This window comes from Molothrus aeneus, chromosome 16 (genome assembly GCF_037042795.1).
Source record: "Molothrus aeneus isolate 106 chromosome 16, BPBGC_Maene_1.0, whole genome shotgun sequence".
NCBI classification, from domain to species: Eukaryota; Metazoa; Chordata; class Aves; order Passeriformes; family Icteridae; genus Molothrus; species Molothrus aeneus.
The window spans coordinates 5,977,986-5,998,338 of NC_089661.1; the positions used below are offsets into that span (position 1 = coordinate 5,977,986).

The 20,353-nt window shown below is 41.0% G+C and overlaps 1 protein-coding gene across 1 annotated transcript in view; it reads right to left on the minus strand.

The window, feature by feature from the left end:
• Nucleotides 1-20,353, minus strand: part of GRIN2A (glutamate ionotropic receptor NMDA type subunit 2A) — a 146,576-nt gene that overhangs the window by 13,085 nt on the left and 113,138 nt on the right. Inside the window, exons 11-12 of the mRNA XM_066560689.1 lie at nucleotides 15,396-15,556; nucleotides 1,327-1,514 (exon numbers count right to left, since the gene is read on the minus strand). Of these exons, the coding sequence (XP_066416786.1) occupies nucleotides 1,327-1,514; nucleotides 15,396-15,556 (349 nt within the window). The remainder of the gene's footprint in view (nucleotides 1-1,326; nucleotides 1,515-15,395; nucleotides 15,557-20,353) is intronic.

Sequence of the window (20,353 nt, forward strand, 5' to 3'; positions counted from 1 at the left end):
GGGAACAATAATTCAACTTCTCTGATTCAAATTCCTCATTTAAAAGTGGCTCTGAATTTTAGCACCTAATAATTCTTAACAGTATTACACAAACAGAAAATAATATTCAGGAAAATGTGAATGTTTGAAAGGCAGCCGTTGCAGGTCATCTAGGCATTCCTTCACCCAAGTTCCCAAGTTAGAGAGGTTTCTTCCATGGCTTCTCTAAACCCAACAGAGGGATATGAGAGCATTATTATTTCCATATATACACCAGAAAAAATGCATCAGTTGTGATGATGACACCTCTGTTGTTTAATGTTATAATAGGAGTAAAATCCATGTGCTGGAAGACTTACACACTCATTGTCTGCCCCATGAAAATTAATGTCCTGTGGTTTATGGAACAGGAGGCCACTATGCTAAGTCCTGCTCTCTGCCATTGCTATTACACTGAAATTCACCATTCTTACCCTCAATTGCTTCTTACTGGTGACATTAAACCCATATTTATCTTTTCATAAAGCCCTCTCTTTCACTGATAGAGAAATGCAGAGTCAACATACACATCTATGTGAAAAACCAAAATAAAGATTATGTAATACACACCATATTCCAATCTGATAGAGGATTTCATCAGACACACCACAGAAGACTTTTGATTACCATATTTCTATTTGCTTCCACAGGTGAAACACGAAGCTTTCTACAATCAAAAAGGAGTTCATACCCTCTGTGGAGATTGAGTCATCATTGCTGTTTTCAAATATATCAAAGCTGTGCAGCAAGTTTTCTACTGCAGGGCAGAAGTGCCAAGAGGACCTACAGTTCTTTTATTTCATGTTAGAATAAAAAATATTTGTTTGAAGTACAATGAGTACAATGAATTAGTCACCCCAATTCAATTTCATAGGCATTCTTTCACCAGAAGTTTGAATGAGACCATCCTGGATTAGGGATCACTCACATCAGCTCAGAACTGAGCTAAACACTTTTTAATAGCAGAACAGTCATGCTGAAAGATAACTCATCTACTAAGGAAGAGACAAAAACAAAGGAAATAAATAAATGGACAAATGCTCTCTAACACTTAGGCCAGCTTTGCTTTGTGATGTATATGAAAATACTTTCTGAAAATAGAGGCTGATGCCCTTGGTGGTGAGGTGAGTTAGGTGATTGGAAGAGAACTCCTGTCTCAGCACCAAGAAGTAATTTTACTCTGTTTTACCTTTTTTGTTGTATTTTAAAGACTTCAAGAGAACAGTATTAGCAGGCTCAGAGCTACTAAAACCGAATTAACTGTGCATACACAGAGGAAGAAAGGAAAGGAAAAAGCTTGGTCCCTACCATCTCCCACAAACTGAAGGAGGGCGAGATCAATTTGTCTCTTCCAAGGTGATCCTTTCTGGAGAGCAATCCCATAGCCAGTAGTGGCAAAGATGTACCCACTGCCTATTGTGACAAGTTTGCAGCCTTCATCTCTTCCAGCCTTGTAATTCAGCACTGCTGCATCATAGATGAAAGCATCCAACTTCCTGAAATAAAAGACAACATTTTACAAACCAAATCATTAGGGACAGCTGTTGTCAGACTTCTTTTGTCCTTGATGTTAGGACCCTGTTGAATATCATATGGATTCTTTGATATCATTAATTACATATCCTGCTCTGCTGTATCTAAAATTAACAAAAGGCATCTATTTTAGTGAGGGGAAAGTAGGACACATAGTTTTGCATTTCTATTTTAAGGGATGCTGTTAAAAAATACTGAGCAGGAGAAACCAATCTACAAAATGTCTTGCCCTGATATCTTCATATCTTTGCTCTTGGTATGGGTAATGACTATCTTCAGATGAAAAATGGTCTCTAAAACCAACAGAAATTACAACAGAGAACTTAGAATTGAAACAGAAATAGACAATTAGTATATTTCAAATACTGAAGGAGATTGAAAATGTTCACCAGTTTTACATACACACCCTTGTTTTACTTCTCTTTCCAAAAATAAACAGTGAAGGTGGAGGTTAAGTCCTTGATAAGACAAAGTCCTTGGTGTGCTCCAGTATGTCAAAGTCCTTGATATACTGGAGCATATGTCATAGAGTTACCTAAATTCCACTGAAATTTGATAGAAAATATTTCTTTATGATTCACAGTTCCAAACATACTATTTGTGTATCTGGAGCACAGCAGGAAGAAAAGAACTTGTGAAAAAGTTTAAGCCTTTTACCCTATCTACCTAAAAATGGAAGAATGGGATAATCCCATTCTCTAAAGAATACAGGGAACACAATAGGAGTGGAAAACAAATCCAGAAAGAAAGGAAAAGAAGCAATGTCCTCCAGGGATACCTTGTCAGAAGCACTGTAAAGCAAGCTAGAAGGCAGGTGCATGGACATTTCACAAATGAAGGCAGTGAAAATGCACGTACAAGAAGAGGAGGCCATTTGGAAGGACAATCATTTGACAGCAGCAGATCCCAGTCAAAGAAAAGGCATTTTTGCACTGCCAGAAATTCATATGCAAACTTCAGGAAGAAACAGATAAAGCTTTATTTTGCATTACTGCCCTCATCTGCAGCCAAAAACTTTTAAGATGTTTACTACTTGCAGAAGAGCAGCGGCCTACAACAACATGAGGGAAAAGCTGTTGGGGCCTCAGCTCCAGCCTCACCTGAATGACACAAAAAATCAAAGCCCCCCCATTCCCAGGAACCCTCCCTTCCCAGCATCTTTGTGATCCTGTCGGGAGTCAGAGGAGCAGGAAGGACAATTGGCTTTGCTGTATGATGTGGGAGTCTCCCCCTGCCTCCCCAGAGCTGCAGGCACGGCCAGCTCTGCCTGCGGAGCCTCTGCAGAGGCACAGAGCAGCACCTGCAGCACTGCTGGAACCCTCTGAGGGGCTGCAGCTGGCACAGCTTGGCACCACACTGCCCACCAACAGCTGGGGCCTGTCTCCATGGAAAAGCAGCTATAAAAATAAATGTACTGTGGCACAAACAGGTACAACAGCATCAGCTTCAATTACATTATATCAGGATGCAGCAGTTGTGAGTTCTGTTGCTATGAAGTTTTGGAGTCACGCTTGCTACTAAGCTTAAATCAGTTTATGTTGATAGAGCTTTTCATTTATACCCACAGAATGGAGAAGGACCTAGACATATCACATTCTGACTACTAACAGAAAAAAAGGCCCAAAATGCTTTCATGCATATCATAATTCAAAGTTTATTCATAAATAATCAATCAATAGAACCCTCACTTTTTCAGAACTCTAAATCAGATACTAAAAATGTGGCACTGAAGAAACCTGTGTCTATCTCACATTAAACCAAGACGAATACCAGGAGAGAATTGAGTTGTTGGATTTTGTCTGCTGTCATGAAAAAGGGAACTTCCTGTCACTAATTACTATTCTGTATTGCCTTCCTTCCAGGATATTTATCTCAACAGTCACCATTCACATCATCTAACTGAAATTTAGTGAAGTGGTTAATTCAGAGTAGAGGTGGTTCATGCAACCACTAAAAATAGAGTTGGGCCATCAGTTCTCTTGCTTTTCCCCTCTTCCCTAAAATTCAGTTGGTGCAACCTTCAGTTTAAAAGTCAGATTAACTCCACCAATGCTCAAAATCTGGTTTCCTCCTTCCTTTAAATGGATAATTTAATATGCAGAAAATCACTAAACATCTGGTAGGCGATGTCACAAATTCAATCCATAAATAAAACACGGATGGCTACCTGGCACTGGGGGTAATTAAATTGGAAAGAGTCAAGAGGGTGCTGGGGCACTGCCTGTTGCAGTGTGTTTTGTTATTAGGTTGGTTTGTTCCAATCCCCTTCTGTCTGAAAATGGTTCTGCCCCAGTTCTCCCTTCCCGCCTTTGGAGCTGTCTGTCTTCCTGGCTCCACCTCAGCCAACAATGTATCCCCTAAACTCCGCCCTGGTTTCCCTGGAAACCCTTGGATCTTTTCTTCTGACCCCTCCCCAGTGCCCCGCCAATCACTCTCACTCCCCACCCTTACTGCTAGAATGTTCCAGCAGGGGAGTTCGATGGTTGGCTGAGGAACCGGGGCCCCTCCCCAGAATGTTTCCCGTTGGTGTTACCTACGTGTCAATCCCTTGGACCCCCCTCCCCACTGCACCCCCATTGGCCCAATGCCTGGCACCTCCCTTGTTCTCCCTACCCCTTAAAACCTGCTGTCAGCCCCCCCCGCCCCCCGTTTCCTCCTATCGCTCGCTCCGGGGTTCATTAAAGCCCGGGTTAAGCCACAGTTGGAGTCCGCCCTCTTCTTTCCGCCGGTTGCAGCCTTTACCAGACTCCGTCCTGCCCAAGGTGTGCCTACAGCCGCAAGCTGGGCACTGCCTTAGGCGCTATCCCGAAGCCAGCTCTCGGGAGAAGTGCCCCTCGTGCTGCTGGCAGTGCTGGAGCTAGCCGGACGCTGACAATTGAGAGCCACTGCTGCAACTGCCCAAGCCTGCAGCCCTCAACATAAGATCAGAGTTTCCTAAATTAATGGGCTTTGATGCACAGAGACAATATTTCCTTGTATGGAGAGCAACAACAAAAATCTATGTCCTTTGGGTAGGCTCACAGTGGGAAAAAACCTCACAAACCTGCTTGCTTGTACCTTCAGGACATTGTAGCTTTTCTGATCTACAGCAGACAATTACCAAAATCAGTACAGCCCAGTCTCACTGGCTGATATCTGCAGTTATATGTGGGGAAGGGGAAGGGCTCTTCCCCTCCCAGAGGATGCTCATGGCTCAGGGACTGGGAGGTGTTGCTCTCTCTGTGGGTACAAACACTGCTGAAACCAGACAACTTCAAACACGCTCTGGAATTTGTCGTCTGTTTATTCTGGGATTTATAGTTTTGCAGTGCAAGCACATAAAACACGTGCTGCTAAACACAGAGAAAATACAGAGAATCAGCTATTCTTCTGTCAAAACAGCCTCAGTCAGAAATACAAAGGAAGAAGATCTCTTTGCTAAAGGCTCCAGGGCAAAAGCCTTGTGCTGCCTCTGAAATTACACTCTTCACGTGCAGTTTGCCTCCTTAGTTACTGAACACTGCAGTAAAACCTTGGGACAGAGAGACAAAGCACAGCCAGAGTTTCACTCACTCACTGTGGAAGCACCTCCCCGCTTCCCAGGAGCCTGGGATCAGTGCAGTGTTCACACAAGAAACAGGTTCTGAGGATGCAGGAAGCTTTACTTTTGAGGACTTTTTCCATTCTGCTTCTCTAAGGTCACAACAAATCCCATTACATGAATCAATTTAAAAACATGAGGTATTTTCCTGACAGATGCTGAGAGCTGAAGGTTCTCCTGTGTGGTCGCTGCCAATGTCTTAACTGTAAATCAAAAATTGATTGCCCTGAAAAACTCTTGGTGTCCACAAACACAAACTTATATTCACAATATATTTTCTGCATTTCCAACATAACTCTTATAACCTCTCAAGGCTTAATCATCTCTTCATCGTGCTGATTACAGAAGTACTGCTCCTGCAAAGCTCCAGAACATGCTGTACCCCTGCAGCGTGGGCAGGGAGAAACAAGCCCCAGCTGAAGAGCTCAGATTTTAGGGCACCCAACTCTTCCATCACTAGGAGGTGAATTTCTGGCATTCCAAATTTTTAAGAACTTTCAGGTAACTACAAACATTTCTCAATTAGCGTTTCCAAAAACGGAGACAGCAAAATCTGGGCAAATCCAAAAATGTGACCCTTTCTGAGCAGTTTGTAAAGCTGGCAGCTAGATCACCCCTGGAGGAAGACAAGGCAGGGGTGTGTGCAGGCCAGAAGGCTGCTGGGAACACAGAGGACTTTTCCTTCCTGCCATGTCTGCGTGGGGAAAGCCACAGCTGCTGGTTTTGCTGGGCTCTGATGGAACACCAGGCTGGGTGCATGGCAGGGACTGCTGGACACAGGAGCCCAGCCTTGTCTTGTCATTCCCCAGGCAGGACTGGGAAGCCTGGACCTCCAGCTCTCCCTGTTCTTTCTCCAGAGACTGGCAAGCCCCAGGTGTTGGTTGTTGTGGCAGGAAAGCTGCAGTGTGCTGCCAGCTGAGCACGCTGCCACTGGGGTTACACCCTGAGTGCAGAGCAGCCTCCACACGCCGAGCACAGACCCCGCACCCAGAGCCCCCTGCGAGCCCCAGCCACACACAAATTCACAATTGTCAGCTCACTGCAGCCTCAGCAGGGAGTGAACAGCTCTGTCACATTGTGGAGGTTTAAATAAACTGGAGAGAAATATTAGAGAGCTGAGAGAGAACTGCCAAGGCTGGAATGACAAAGGTTAATAACTGCCACGAGCTGGTCAGGCTGGCCAGGCACCTCCAGCCAGTGCAGGACACAGAGCTGTGGCTCATCTGAGCTACAGGCAGGCCTGCAAACCTCCTCACAAAAACTGCTGCAATATAATCTTGGCTAGAACGAAAAGTAAACAGTTTGGAATATTTATATAATAGTGACTACAAAGGCAAATGTCCTTCATCGAGCAAGCACCAAGAGAAAAGGCAATGGGGAGATTTTATCTCACAGCATCAGAGAACATCAGGTGGTATGAAATCATGAACTGGAATAGTTCTAGAAAAACCCCAAAGGGCATTACTGAATGTAAGAATTTGAAGTGGGAGATATGTGAAAAATAAGTGTCGACAATCCCATAACTAAATATTTATGATTCATCAAGAAGGATAAGAGTTGAAAAATCAGAATAGCTATAGCAAAAATTCATTCTCAAGCATTGCTGCACACATGCAAAATTGCCTTTGTAGAGAAAAAGCAATTTCAGAAAAGTTGAAAATGCTTCCCTATAATTTTCCCCATCTTTATTATTGACACAATTTTTCATAAAATTTCTATGATGAAAACTGAAAAGGAAGACAAGGAAAATGCTCTTTTATTAGTCACTTCTCCCTTACACAGAATTATAACACAATTGAAAAATGTTCCTTTGCTTCCTTAACCAACTACATGATCCGTCAATGACTTTGTTCTCTTGATGGAATGAGAAGTAAAAATCAAAAATGCCAATCTGCTCAGTAGTTCTGGAGCCACAATGACATGAGGCAAAAAAAAAAAAAAAAAAAAAAAAACCAAAAAAAATACAGTGTCCACTTAAGGCCAGACTAAGTTAAGTTTTTGGAGATCATCAATAGCAGTGTTGGGAAGGCAGCAAGTACAAATATACTGTCTGCAAGATCTGACGGGTTTATGTCATAAACTTTCATTTCATCCCTTCTTTCTCCACAGAAGGGATAAAAGAAAGTGTGTCAAGAGTGAACAATGAGGGAGAGCATCATTTGTGTCTCTGTGTGCTGGGGATCCAGTGCTGAAAGGTCACTGTGGAATGGCGCAGCAATCAAAGGGAGACAATGCTGCTCTGAAGATGAGGCTCCCATGACAGTCTCTGAAGTGACACTTTGATACTGCTGGAGCAAAAGCAGATATTTAACCTTTAGCAAGAAGGACTGTTGATTCCTCTGACACAGTTTTGACTAAAATGCATTTCAGCTTATCTGATGCACTTCATCACCAGCAGTGACTTTATCTTTCAGTACACATTCAAATGGCTCCTCACAGAACTGAACTTCACACACACTGAGTGGATTTCTTGACATCTTGATATTGCCAATTCATTAGGGGAAAATTGAACAACCACCCCCTGCAACAGCACAGGTCAGCAAAGTATAACCCAGTTAAATGATGAACTCAGGAGCACAGAACCAGCTTTCAGCTTTTCTCCCAGCTTAAACTATCCTCACTTCAACCTGCACACAGGAAACACAGACCAAATTTGAAAGAGCAGGTTCTGACAGACATTAACACCACCATGAGAGGTTGTGGAGGCTTCACCTCGCCTGTCAGGGCAATCCCAGCAGCCAGGAAATCCATGAAGAGCCTCCCTTCCTCCCTTGGCTGTGGTTACCTGAATGGGCACGTTCACCCTCCTCACTCACAGGAGCTCCCATCCACCACCCCTCTGCCCAAACACCTTCCCAGTCCCTGTAACACTTCCCTTAGCAACAAAATAATGGAAAATTTAGCGTGCCTTTATGATTAATTTATACAATGGAAGATTGTCCCACTTCACATCTCAGAAGCCAAGCCAAGAAGTTTTTGCAACGCATCAGTTTATCAAAACACAAAACTTGAAGAGCTGAGTGGGGGGAATATATTTTTAGATTAAAGATTTTGTCCCAGTTACAATAGCATAATGAAGGATAAATTCAGCACAGCTCACCAAGTACCTGATCTCAGCCCCAAATGAAATGAAGACTAAAACTCAGAATAGCTTCTGAAAAGAATGGGGGTTAGATGGCACACAGCTACTTCCACCTGTTCATTTTATTTCCAGGCTACTTGTAATATTTAGAGATATTAGATAACAGCATTACCTAAAAAAGTTTTAATGCAGCCAAAGGAAGTAATCTTAAAAAAAAAAAACCAAAAACCACAATCAAAAAAAAAAAAAACCTCTAGAAGAGCACTCAGGTACTGAGTAAAGAAATTGGAAAGAAATTACTAAAAAATATTTTTTCCTAGAGGCAAGTTTCTATGCATCAGGTGAACCGGAGAAACAGGGTTGTTTGTTTCTCTTTCTTTAAAAAAAAAGTTGCAAAAGAAGCAATCTTCTGGCCAGGAAGACATCCTGAAAATGTAAGAATAACAAGAATATGAGAATAACTGCATTTCCTGAAAGGACAGCAAGTTATAGGGAAGAAGGAATCAGCCATCAGAAAAACTGATGCCAGAAAATCCTGCCATGAGTGGAAGTGCCATAGGAGTCCTTAAGTTTGAGCTGGCAGCTTGCAGTGCTGAACTCTGGTCACTTCAGCAGTGAAATGAAAGCTGTGCTCATTCAGCCACACACTTCTTTTAAGATACTAGATTTCAGAATTGATACTGAAGAGATCACTCTGAAAAGTATTCCTAGATGGAACAGCAAATTTAAATGTTTTCACATCTCTGCAGCCCTCTGGCACAGACAGCAGTTGCCCAGTTGCAAACCAGTTTTCCAATTCTTAGCTCATGTGGCTACAGCTGGAATATCCCTTGGAAATTATTCCCTGCAGAGCATAATGCCAAAATGAACATTACAGTGAACACTGAAACATATATTAGATTAAACAACCACAGAAAGCATCATAATGTAAATTGAAATTAAGTTACCCCAGCCATCTGATGCCAAATTAAATGAAGTTATTAATTGCAGAAGTTGTCTGAACTTGGTCAGCCAGGACAGAAAACCCTGAATGGGCCAAACTGTTTAGCAGAGATATTTTTTCATAGAAGGTCAGGAAGAAAACAGTTATTCACATTTTAGCTCCTTCATACAGTTTTACGGAAAGTGTATTTGTATTTGTTCAATAATTTAGTGCTTACTGTCAAAATTGAGAGTGGTAAATGGACAGACACCCTGGAGCACAGCAAACATCTGCCTGTCCCAGGTGTAGTTCAGGATCTTTGTTCATCCTCATCCTTTGGATGTTTCCCCTGTGTTTTTATGATGAGAGCACCCATACCTGGGGCTCTCTCTTCATGTATCATAGCAGCTATCCTGGAGGGTTGCAAGCAATAAATTATTATGACTACAGATTCTCATGCTGCCTACAGGCCTTTTTCTTTCTCCCTCAAACACTCTTCAGAGTTAACCATCCCTGTTTAAAATTGGATTTTAACAGAGTTAACCATCTCTGGTAAATTCTTAAAAATCTGGTTAAAGATTTGGACATTTCAGTGAGTTCTGGTTGTAAGCTGCTATTGTATTCCCATGAGAACAATGAAGAATTTGTGAAATATATTTTTGAATATATTTTAATGAAAAATTAAAATCTATAATTTTTCTTTCAAACAGACAAATTCTCTCACAGCTTGCCCTCCTCTTTTGAGGTGAAAAGGTATGAATCACAAAAAGAACAAAAACTAGGAAGTTTTTCCTTTGGTGAAAATTTTGATGGTATTTATTCTGTAAAAATAAAATGATAATATTGAAATTGGTTTTGCATTGAAGTGGAGAGTTGTCAGCTGGCTGCCTAAAAGACAAGTTGGGTTTGACTTTAACTTTAGGCACATCACTACTTAATTGGCAGTCCTAATTAGCAGCAGCACCTGCTGGGCACAATCCCTGATGGAATCAGGGATGTTTGCCTCCTGGTTATGCCTGTGCCACGCTGCAGAGGCTGCCAGCTCAGCCTCTGACCTGCTTGTATTTGTTCAACAAATAACAGAGGGTGTGAGGCTGTGAATTGGATAATTTATAATCACTGTGAGAGCAACAAAAATCCAATTCAGGCCAATAAACTCACAGATGGGGTTAAAAGGCCATTGGGGCCTTCTGGGATCTTCTGGTGCACTCTCTATGCTTAGTGCCATAAGATTCTATAAACCATGTTAATAATCATGTTCTTTTCACATGGGACAGTGGGCTTGCAGGGAGGAAATAACTCCTCGTGCCATTTGCACTGCTTCCAGGTGTTTGTGCTGGCATTATATCTTGTCATTAGAGGATGCTGAGGACACAACCATCATGTGTCCCTGTCAAAGTGACAGCTCAGGACAGCCTGCAGGCTGAGAGCAGCTCCTCAGGGGCAGCTCATAAATCATGGGGATGTAACCTTTCACATCTGATAACCCAGCACAGCTGAGGCCATCCCTGCTGTGGCAGTGCAGCCTTTCCCAGCGGCTCTGTAATTCCATCAGCATGTCAGACAGGACGTGGGAATAAGGTGTTCAGCTGATGTGAATCAACACAAGCACTGCTGTCTTTAACAGGAAGGCAGATGAAGTCCCAAGTAAACTTTAGCATCAAATCCCTGAGCACACAGTCACAGCTGTGGCTGGCAATAAAAGCTGTAAAGCACTCATGACAGCCAGGGGATCTGCAGCTGCTTGCCTGGGGAACACCAGGGACTCATTCCTGCAGCTCCCTTGAAAGGAAGTGACGGGCAACAGGCAAGCAAACATTGCCCATTTTATCCCTACAGTAAAAAGAGCCTCTCCCAATTAAATTTTCTCATTTCATCCATTAGCAGTTAAATCCCAGACTATATGCCACTGTAGATGTGCTGGGGCAAAGGTGAGAACGTGAAATGCATTTCCAGTTTATTGCCATTGCAATTTCTCCTCTTGACAGTTTTACAGCCACAAATAGAAACACTGCTTGCAAACTCAAGAGCTATGAGCTCATACAACCCACACCAGAGAACTGCCACTGGAAGGATGCTTTGCCTGCAAAAAGATGGTATTCTTTAACTATAATCTCTTCAGGAAAAATATAGCCAGGCAAATAGAAGGAAGCACACCCAAAGAGCCACTGCAAACATAACACAATAATTAACAACTTCCTTTTTGGGAATTTATTCTCTCTTCAAAAAGCACAATCAATAGGACCTGTCTCCCTGGTACAGAGGGCTCTAGAAATGTAGATCAATTAAATGCAGCATGGACAGAAATGCTTGCAATGCAATTTCAAGGCTGTATTTGATCAATAAACATCTCAAGCTCAGAGGAGCCTCCAGAGCTCTGGCAGAGCTGGGCACTCTCAGCAAGAGCACATTAGCTAATGCCTTACAGACCCTGCTCTCCTGAGCAATGCTCAGGGCAGCAACTGCCATTTCTCTTCTCATTAAGGAACAAACCCTACAGAAGCCTGAGCTGCTTGGTCCTGCCTAAGGAACAATCCCAAGCTCTGCACGTAGCACAGCACATGTGGACCACCTGATCCCTTAAATGCATGAAATTTAGTGAAAAACACAAGTACACGTTTTGACAGGCTTATAAGATCCAGGTTGCTTTCAGTATTGAAAGGAGGGACAATATTTTGCCATTTTGAAGATTATTAAGTAGCCCTTCAAGAACAAGATTTTCCTTTTTAACAGGCCGGGTTGCAAACTGACACATCAAATTAATAAATTTCTGCTGTTGTTCAAATGGTATTTCAGCAGCTTCCTGAGAAATACATCTGTGAATCTCAGAAATAAGACCCTAGTGACGAGAGATGGATATTACTGAGTCTTTACAGAATTTTTTTTAAGATCTTTTCAGAAACAAAGATTGATTTTGTATGAAAGAGGAAAAACCAATAAAGCTGATAACTTTGCCTTCACCCCTGACGGCAACAAGCAGCAGTGAACCCCTATGGGGATTCACCTGAGGGAGTAGCTATAATGTCAATGTCAGACTAACACAAAAATCTCACTGCCACTTTGATTTGCAGCATTTCCCAGGTGATGATCTCAAACATTTTTGATGCTAATTGAACAAGATAGGTCCAAGCCTATTGGCCATGCAATGAAGTTGCTTGTTCTAATTAAAAAAACAAAGGCAGATGCTTTCCTTGTACGTTCATTTCTGAAACAGTACCAGCCTCACCTCTCAAAGATGAAAGCAGAAAGGGGCTGGGCTTTTTCAAGGCTTCCCAGACACAGATGTGAGCACATTCACCTCTGCATGTACAGCAATGCTCCAACACAAGTCTTAGCTAACCCTTACACCTGACCAGGAAATAAAGGCAGGAATACTATTTATTTTATACATATTTCTATACATATTTCTCCCTCTCCAGGCTTTTTCTAGCCACATTAGCAGCTGATTTTCCACTTCTTGAAAGAAAGCAAGATTAAAAAAAAATCCAAACAGAAAACCTCAGCAGTTTGGTTTTTAATTTGTTTTCAGAAATCTGTGCATCTGAAATTTTATGTTTGTCCTCTTCCTGCTTTCTCCTTCTAGTTCAACTCAGTAACATTATGTATTAAACACAATTATCTCAAAGATGAAGATATTTCCAATACATCTCAAGATGATAATGCTAATTAAAGTTGATCAAAAGACTTTGTTTGAGACATAGGAAAATCAGACTGAACAGTGACAAGATGCTTTTATAATTGCATTTTATTTGGATCACAAGGGCCACATGTATGGCATTATTCAGTCATTAACTGCTTCACTGCTGGTATTTTTTGCTCCATCTTGAAATTAGAATTAAGCACTATACAAAAGTAATTAAAAGGGACTAAACCTCACATCTCCAATTAAGCAAAAGTAATTTTTAAAGTGAGATTGGAAATACAGGTTATACAAACACTCTTCAGGGATAACACAGTTCATATTTATTTTAACTCACAGCAGCAATTATCAACCAGATTCTTTGCAAGTCCTTCTCAGTCTATAGACTATGAATAAAATAATCAGAGAGTTCATTTTCAAAAAGCTGTGCAGAAGCAGCAAGTCTTACCATGGACAAGGGAAGTTGCTTGTGGTATCCCCAAGGATGAGAATGAAAAAAAAAAGATAAAAGTACAGGAATAGTTTTGGAAAGAGATAAAGATGAAAAGAGACAAATTAGCTGTAATAAGGTGAACAGAACACACACATTTAAGAGGAAAATAGAAATTATAAATTTGTTTGGAAGCAGAAGTAGTTTGAGGAAGAAGAGATGAGTCATCCTCAAAAGAGCCATAGAAACACAGACTCCATGGGACCAGATATACTAAATATCATGGAATCCAGTGAATCAGGGAGGGAAGAAAGTTAAAGATGTCTCAACTAGACTTCACTGAGTTTAGTTAAAGATGAAAGTGCAAATTTCACATGGAAGAGAGAAAGAATTTGGTCAGTGAAATCATGAGGGGAGAGAAAGAAGATACAATTCTGTATGCTGAAGAACAGAAAATTTGGGACAAAAAAATGAAAAATTGTTTTTGAAGAATATGAGTCTGAAAGCAGCTGACATCCTGCTGTTCAATCCTTCTGCAGGTGCCACCAGGCAAAATCCCGAGGAGCACAGCTGGAGGCAGCAGTTACTTGTATTGACCCAGAAGTTTATTTGTACCATCTGCTACAGAAATATCAGTCAAGGAGAGCAAGGCAAACACCTGGGGGTATCTACACAGAGAAATCACTCAGAAGAAGAAAGAAACTTCAGCAGGGGAAAAGGAATCTGTCAAAAATGAATAGGCGATGCTGTCAAAAGGAGCAAGGCTCTTGAGAAGGACCATCAGCTGGCCCAGAGCAGCCAGCCTGAGTTTCAGTGAACATTCTGAGCAGCCCTGCAGTCAGGTTGGCCCCTCTGTTTTCACACTTCAGTGTCTGAGGAGTGGCCTGATTTTCAAGCTAACAGCAGATTTCCAGGGCTTTCAGTAGCACAAATGGTTGGTGAAAAGTACAAGCAGTTTGCATCGCCTAAATAAACTGTCCATCCAACAGAACAAGTCCTACAAATGGCTGAAATCAGGACATCTCCTTCTTCAGAAATTCCCATCAGGAATGGTAGGATCCAGCTGTCTATAATGCATAATTCAACTGTCACCCAGGAAATGGGACCTGCCCAGGCTGGGTCAGAGGAGGAGCTGCAGTCTGGCAGCCCCTGGGCAAGGCTGGTCTCATGCAATGTCACACATCTGGCCTGGCACGGCACAAACCAGGCTGGGCAGTGCCAGCTGAGAATGCCTGCAGAAACGAGGGCACACTGGGTCCAGACAGCAGCAAGGAGACAGAAGAGAAGGAAACAGCTGGAAGGATAACTTTTTAAAGAAGGAGTCTTCATTCTAAGGAAAGATTTCAGGTTTTCAAGGTGTTTTGCTTAATTAATACGTTATACTCCCACACAGGTTTGGCAGAAGAGGAGTAAAAATTAAAAGGATAAATAGTTCCCCAAAAAGGATCAAGACAGGGTATTTTAGTATAGGAAGAAACATGTCCTGTGTTCACCATAAATAAGGAGAGATGTTCCTTGAAACAGCCCCTAGAGTACATAAACCCACCAAAGTAACTTCTCACCTCAATAAAAAAGGTAAAAAGCCTATATTGAGAAATTAATATTATTATTGTATTATTAACAAATATAATCATGTTGCTATCAAGCCTAAATGTTTGGAGCTAGCAGATTCCTGTCACCCAGATGAATAATGATATGAGCAATGAGTCACTCTCATACCTTTGGAGGATTAAGAATGGAAATTTGTCTCTTTGTCCAACCAGGCAGATTGGGCTACTTCAGACAGAAAAGGATGGCACTCAAGACTAAATTCTCAGATCTTAAGAAAGCAGGACAATAATATTTACCAGAATATTTACCAAGATTGTCAGAAGCAGGATTAGGCAGCACTGCAAAGATAACAAGAGACTGTACTGTCTTCAAACTCAAGAAACATTAATTCTGCCCTTTGAAACTACTTCTCACAGGACATTGAAGCTTCCACGTAATTTTAAAACAACCACAGAAATCACAGCCAATAATTTTGCTTTTTGATAACTGTACAGTGCAGTTGGGGGGAAAAAAAGCCCCCTGTACTACACAGCAGCCTGCCATCAGTCTGTCCAGTACCACAGAAAATACAGACCAATAGTTCTCTGTTTCTGAAAAGTTTACAGCATTCTTTAAAAACTATGGGAAAAAAAAACTCACCCAGTTTTCAAGCTGACCAAGGCATCCTCAACTCCTTTCTGGTTAAACTTGGTCATGTAGAGGTGCATGTCAGGGTAGTTGTTCCGGATATTCCTCTCAGTGCTTCCATTTGGGACCGTCCCAAACCGAAAAGGAGGTGAATAATCATGAGGCCTTTGAAACTAGAGATAAATGGAATAAACAAAGTGCTTCAGGCATCCAAAATGTGAAGAAGGGCAATTTCAGCTTTTAAAAGACAGAAGTTGTGTAAATTGCCTCAAATTTCTTTTAGGCAAATGCTGTGGGTCAATTCAGGTCTATTATACCAGCAAATGTCTTCACACTAACTGAACATCATCTACATCCAAGGTAAAACCAGCTCCATTTTGCCACTCAAATGTGACTCTCTCCCATGCTTTGCACTTTGACAGGTCAACAGAAACTGGAGCAGATCCTCATCTGCCAACATCTCTCTAGGGGACCCAAGCACACTGGCAAACTGCAACCAAAGGAGAAGAGTATTTTGTTGATAGTAATTTCATACTTCCATCTCAGTTGGGACATTGTGATTCTCCATCAGGAAGATGGGAAAAGGATCATCCACAGTACTCAACAGGGAGCCCCAGTCCTGGAGAGTGCCAGGGATTGCAGGAAGCTGTGCCAGGGAGAGGCAGAGTGAGGGAGTTTCCTTCCACCCATGACTGCAAGGGAATAAAAGCTCTTGCAGCTTCCACAGGGGCTCAGTAACTCATAGGTTGATATGAGAAGGGCTTCTGGAGCTCCCACACCTGTAATCCTAGTCCCTGTTCAACCCTACTGTTTAAAACTATGAACCATTTGCTTGAGGACATACAGGTTTGTTCCACAATTTTACTCTCTCTATCATTATTGCATTAGCACAAGATGAACCAGCCAGGGGGCATCTGCAAAGGAATGGCAATAGCTCAGGGCATATTCAGGTTTCACTTGGCAATCCTTCAAATAATCCCACATACATTTTTTGCTAACAGATCTGAAAATTTTATATGCACCTTTTCAACATCTTCCTTTCAAACCCAAGTGACAATTTAGGATGAAAATGTCTCTTTAAGAAATAAATTTAAAAAGGTCACTCAGATTAGAGGAACTATTGGCTAATGAGGAAATTGAATTGAGCATTGATAAAAGCAGTCACCCATGAATTCCACTCTAAATGCACTCTGTTTTTATTGCTGAAGTTAGAAGAGCAATCTATATATCCTGTGCTGCAAGAGATCCCTAATATTTATACAGCTGCTGATTCCTTTGGGGCTCCACATGAAATATTTCTCTTTTTAACATTTGGTCTCAGGGCATCAAGAATTCCCAAGATCCAGTGCCAATTTGCAAAGAGAATACAAATGGGTTTATACAAAAACTGGGAGTATTTTCAATTCCATCAAACCTTGACTGTGAAATTATTGCTGCAACACCATTTTCTTATTACAGAACTACAATTAAATACTTCATTTTAATTAAGCATATTTTGACAAAGCATAAAGGAATGAACTCTATTTTTCTCTATTTGTTTAGCTAACAGATGTCTTACTTTCCTCATTTTCCCTTTTCAGAGCTTTACTGTTTAAATTATAACCTTGCTACTACTTTTACACATAGTAATTGACCCATGCACCAAAATTACACTGTACACTACTCATGATTCTTAGTCTATATTTGCTATCTCCCTTTCTGAGTTTATTACGCAGCACTAAAACAAACCCTGCTTTTAAATATATGTCCAGAGATTCTACTGATATAAATGTAGCTTGCTATGAACTTTATTTAAATCTAGAGATAATGTGTCTCTGATGTATTGAGATGGCTTCATGTGTCTCCTAAATTTACCAGTCAATAGAACTGGAAAAAATAGAACTGCCAATTTCAGGACCTGTAAGACTTGCTGCTCCTTATATTGCTGGGATTTTTTGGAAATTCATCTGTGGTGAGCATTCTGCAAGCTCAGTTCCCAGTATGGCAGGGGAACTGGGGGGGATTTGGGGGAACAGGGGCATTATGGTGGAATATTCTGGTGATTTCAAAATGGAGTTTGTTTTTAAATAGTCTCACTTTTCGAAAACGTTCATATTAATCTAGGATGTTGGCAGGCATTTCCTCTCATAGGAATAGTTGAAAGAATTAACACATCTGTTCAAATTGAACTTTCATGGAAGACAAAAATATTTCTGCAGAATACAAGGATGAATAAAAAGCCCAAGTTCATTCAAAAGTCACAGAGTTAAAAAGCAGATTAATAGTTCCAAACCCCATCTACAGCCTGGAATTTCTTGGCACCAACCAACAAATTTTATCACTCACGAGGAGATTATTTTTGAAACCATCATCTGCTACTATACTGCCTGCTCACAGACTGCTTGTAAAGAAGAAAGAGGTTTAAATCTTTTATCCAACACTGCACTCATATCTGAGATGAATAAAGTTTTCATCAATAATATTAAACTTATATTCTGTGAACTTCCACGTCCTGGAGAAGCACACAGGACTGTCACTGTCTGTGACTGCAGCAAAGATCCATGTGGCAGGCAAGAGACAAGAAAAGAAAAAAAAAAATCAAGGCTCTATATGCATTCATTTTCCCTAAAGCCCCGTGACAAGAAACAAAATATGTCATGTTTGCTAGGAAATAATTTTCTTCCTAGACATTTCATGAAATACTGATCTTTTAAATCATGAATCATGGACAGAATTCTTGAGCTGAATGCACAAGGCCCTGGTTTGAGTCATCGTGGAGAGATCTACTGTTACTCTGAAGAGTGACCAATTCATTCTTGTCTCCCCCTGCTCTGCCACCCTACAGAACTGTGGCAGATGGCAACACAACTCCAGCATTTTGCTTTTATTTTATTTTTTCTATATGCCGTAATAAAACTGGCAATTTCATTAAGTCAGCTAAGTGATCTGCCCGAATCATTGCATACTGACTTAATTTAAAGATTTACTTGCTTGCCTGAAAAGAATGGTGTTGAGAGCAGCTGTTTGTTATTGTTCTGGAGTTTTTTAAGGGAACTATGGGAAATGCCACTAAAATACTAGAAAACAGTAAATAATCTCCTACCTGTCAGTGGCATCATTAAGGTTTCCTGTTAAAGCTGAAGAGAAGCTGCTGGACCATGTGTATGTGTGGCAGAACCCCAGCAGAACAGCACTCTGTGAGACAGCTCTGTGCACAGATACCTACCCTCCTTCAGCAAGTTTTTTGTTTCATTGCATGAAATACGCACAAAAGGTCTCAAAAGTACAAAAGCCATGAATTTCAATCTTTGCTGGATACTTTGGACTCATTTTCTGTACCTTTTGATGAAGACAAAGCTTTTGAACACCTATTACATACACAAGAATGTCAAAATATAATTTTCCTCTCATTTGCTGAATCATTTGAGTTTATGAACACCCACCCCTCCTAACTCCAGAACAGGCTGTGCCATGGATTTCTGGGTGACACTGATGACGTGGCATTCACAAATTCATTAGCAACGTTTCAAGGGATGAGGAAACTGTAAAGAGGTCTTAGAGCATCAAGGGGTAAATAACACATTATCATCACGTCAGCAAATCTGGTGAACCAGCTGATGGAGTGCAACAAAATTCCTGAATGGGACAACACTGAGTGCTGAGGGTCAGGGGTGGCTGCTCAGAGAGAGGCAGTTTTCCTGATTTTTCCATCACACCCCAGTATCTCTAACTGGAAACACTTTGTGGCACTGACAGTACAGCACTGACAGAAGAGCTTGACTTTCTAGGTATGGCAATGGGAAAAGTGGGAGAGAAGAATAATTTACCAGCCCAGAAGTGGGGTTTGGGTTTTTTAATTTTTGTAAAAAATTTAGTGAACTTTTAGGTATTAATTATTCAAATTTGATTATACCCACAATTCTGGTCCTTTTCTGTGACAGCTTTGCTTCCTGCAAGGGTCAGAGTTCTGTACTGAACTTTTAAACATGGCAAAGGTGGGAGAAAAATTATTTAACATCAATCAGATAAATTCCCATATATTACTCAAATTATTTGCTTTTTTAAAATCCAAGAAACCTCAGGATTGTGGAGGAGGCAACAACCTATATATGACAAGAAGAATGTTCTGAAATAGTTCATTGTTCTTCTGGAGTCCTAACCTTTTTAATTTAATCAGAAAAGGCATGGCTTCCCTGCCTTATATCTACATGCTTCAGGCAAAGTTTGAAGAACCAAAAAATAGAAACAAAGGTGGCAGATCAAATAAATGATCAGCAGACCACACAAGAACAGATGGTATTTTCTGATTCAAGTATTTTTCTATTTTTATTTTGCTTTTTGTGGAAACGAAATCCTACTTAGCAGTCAGAACAGAAAAAGTGACAAACGTGAGGAAGTTATTAGCCAAAAGCCCAGAAGAGGAGCTGACATTTCCAGGCCTTGGCAGAGAGCCAGCGAGGAGGGGAAGGTGAGGGTCAGTCACACCTGAGCCCACTGCTGTGCCAGGTGAAGGCAGAGCCTGCCGGAACCCAGGGCCCAGGAAAATGCTCTGCTCTTTCTCACCAACAGCACAAAGACATCAAATCTTCTTCTTTTTATCCCCAAGAAAGAATGCCAATTATCTGCCTCTTCTCAGAATATTATCTTAAAACAGAGGGATATTTAACAATCTTCATGCTCTTTCAAAGGTTGTATGGCAACACAATTAAATTAAAACAAAACTATTATCATTTTTGGTTTCTTTTTATCTTTCCTCTAGCCATGCTTGCTTTGATATACCAGGCAATCAATCAAAGGCTGGTCATAAAAAGAAGTCAAAACAATAAGAAACAGACAAGGCTGAGATGTTGCCTTTTTGGTTTGTTTTTAGTAACATTTTCCTTTATTTTCTGTCCTTTGAGAAAAAAACCCTTTGTGAAGTTGTTCCCTGGGCTATACTGTTTTTAAATATTTCTTCTTAATGTCAATATTTAGTTTCATTTTCAAACAAC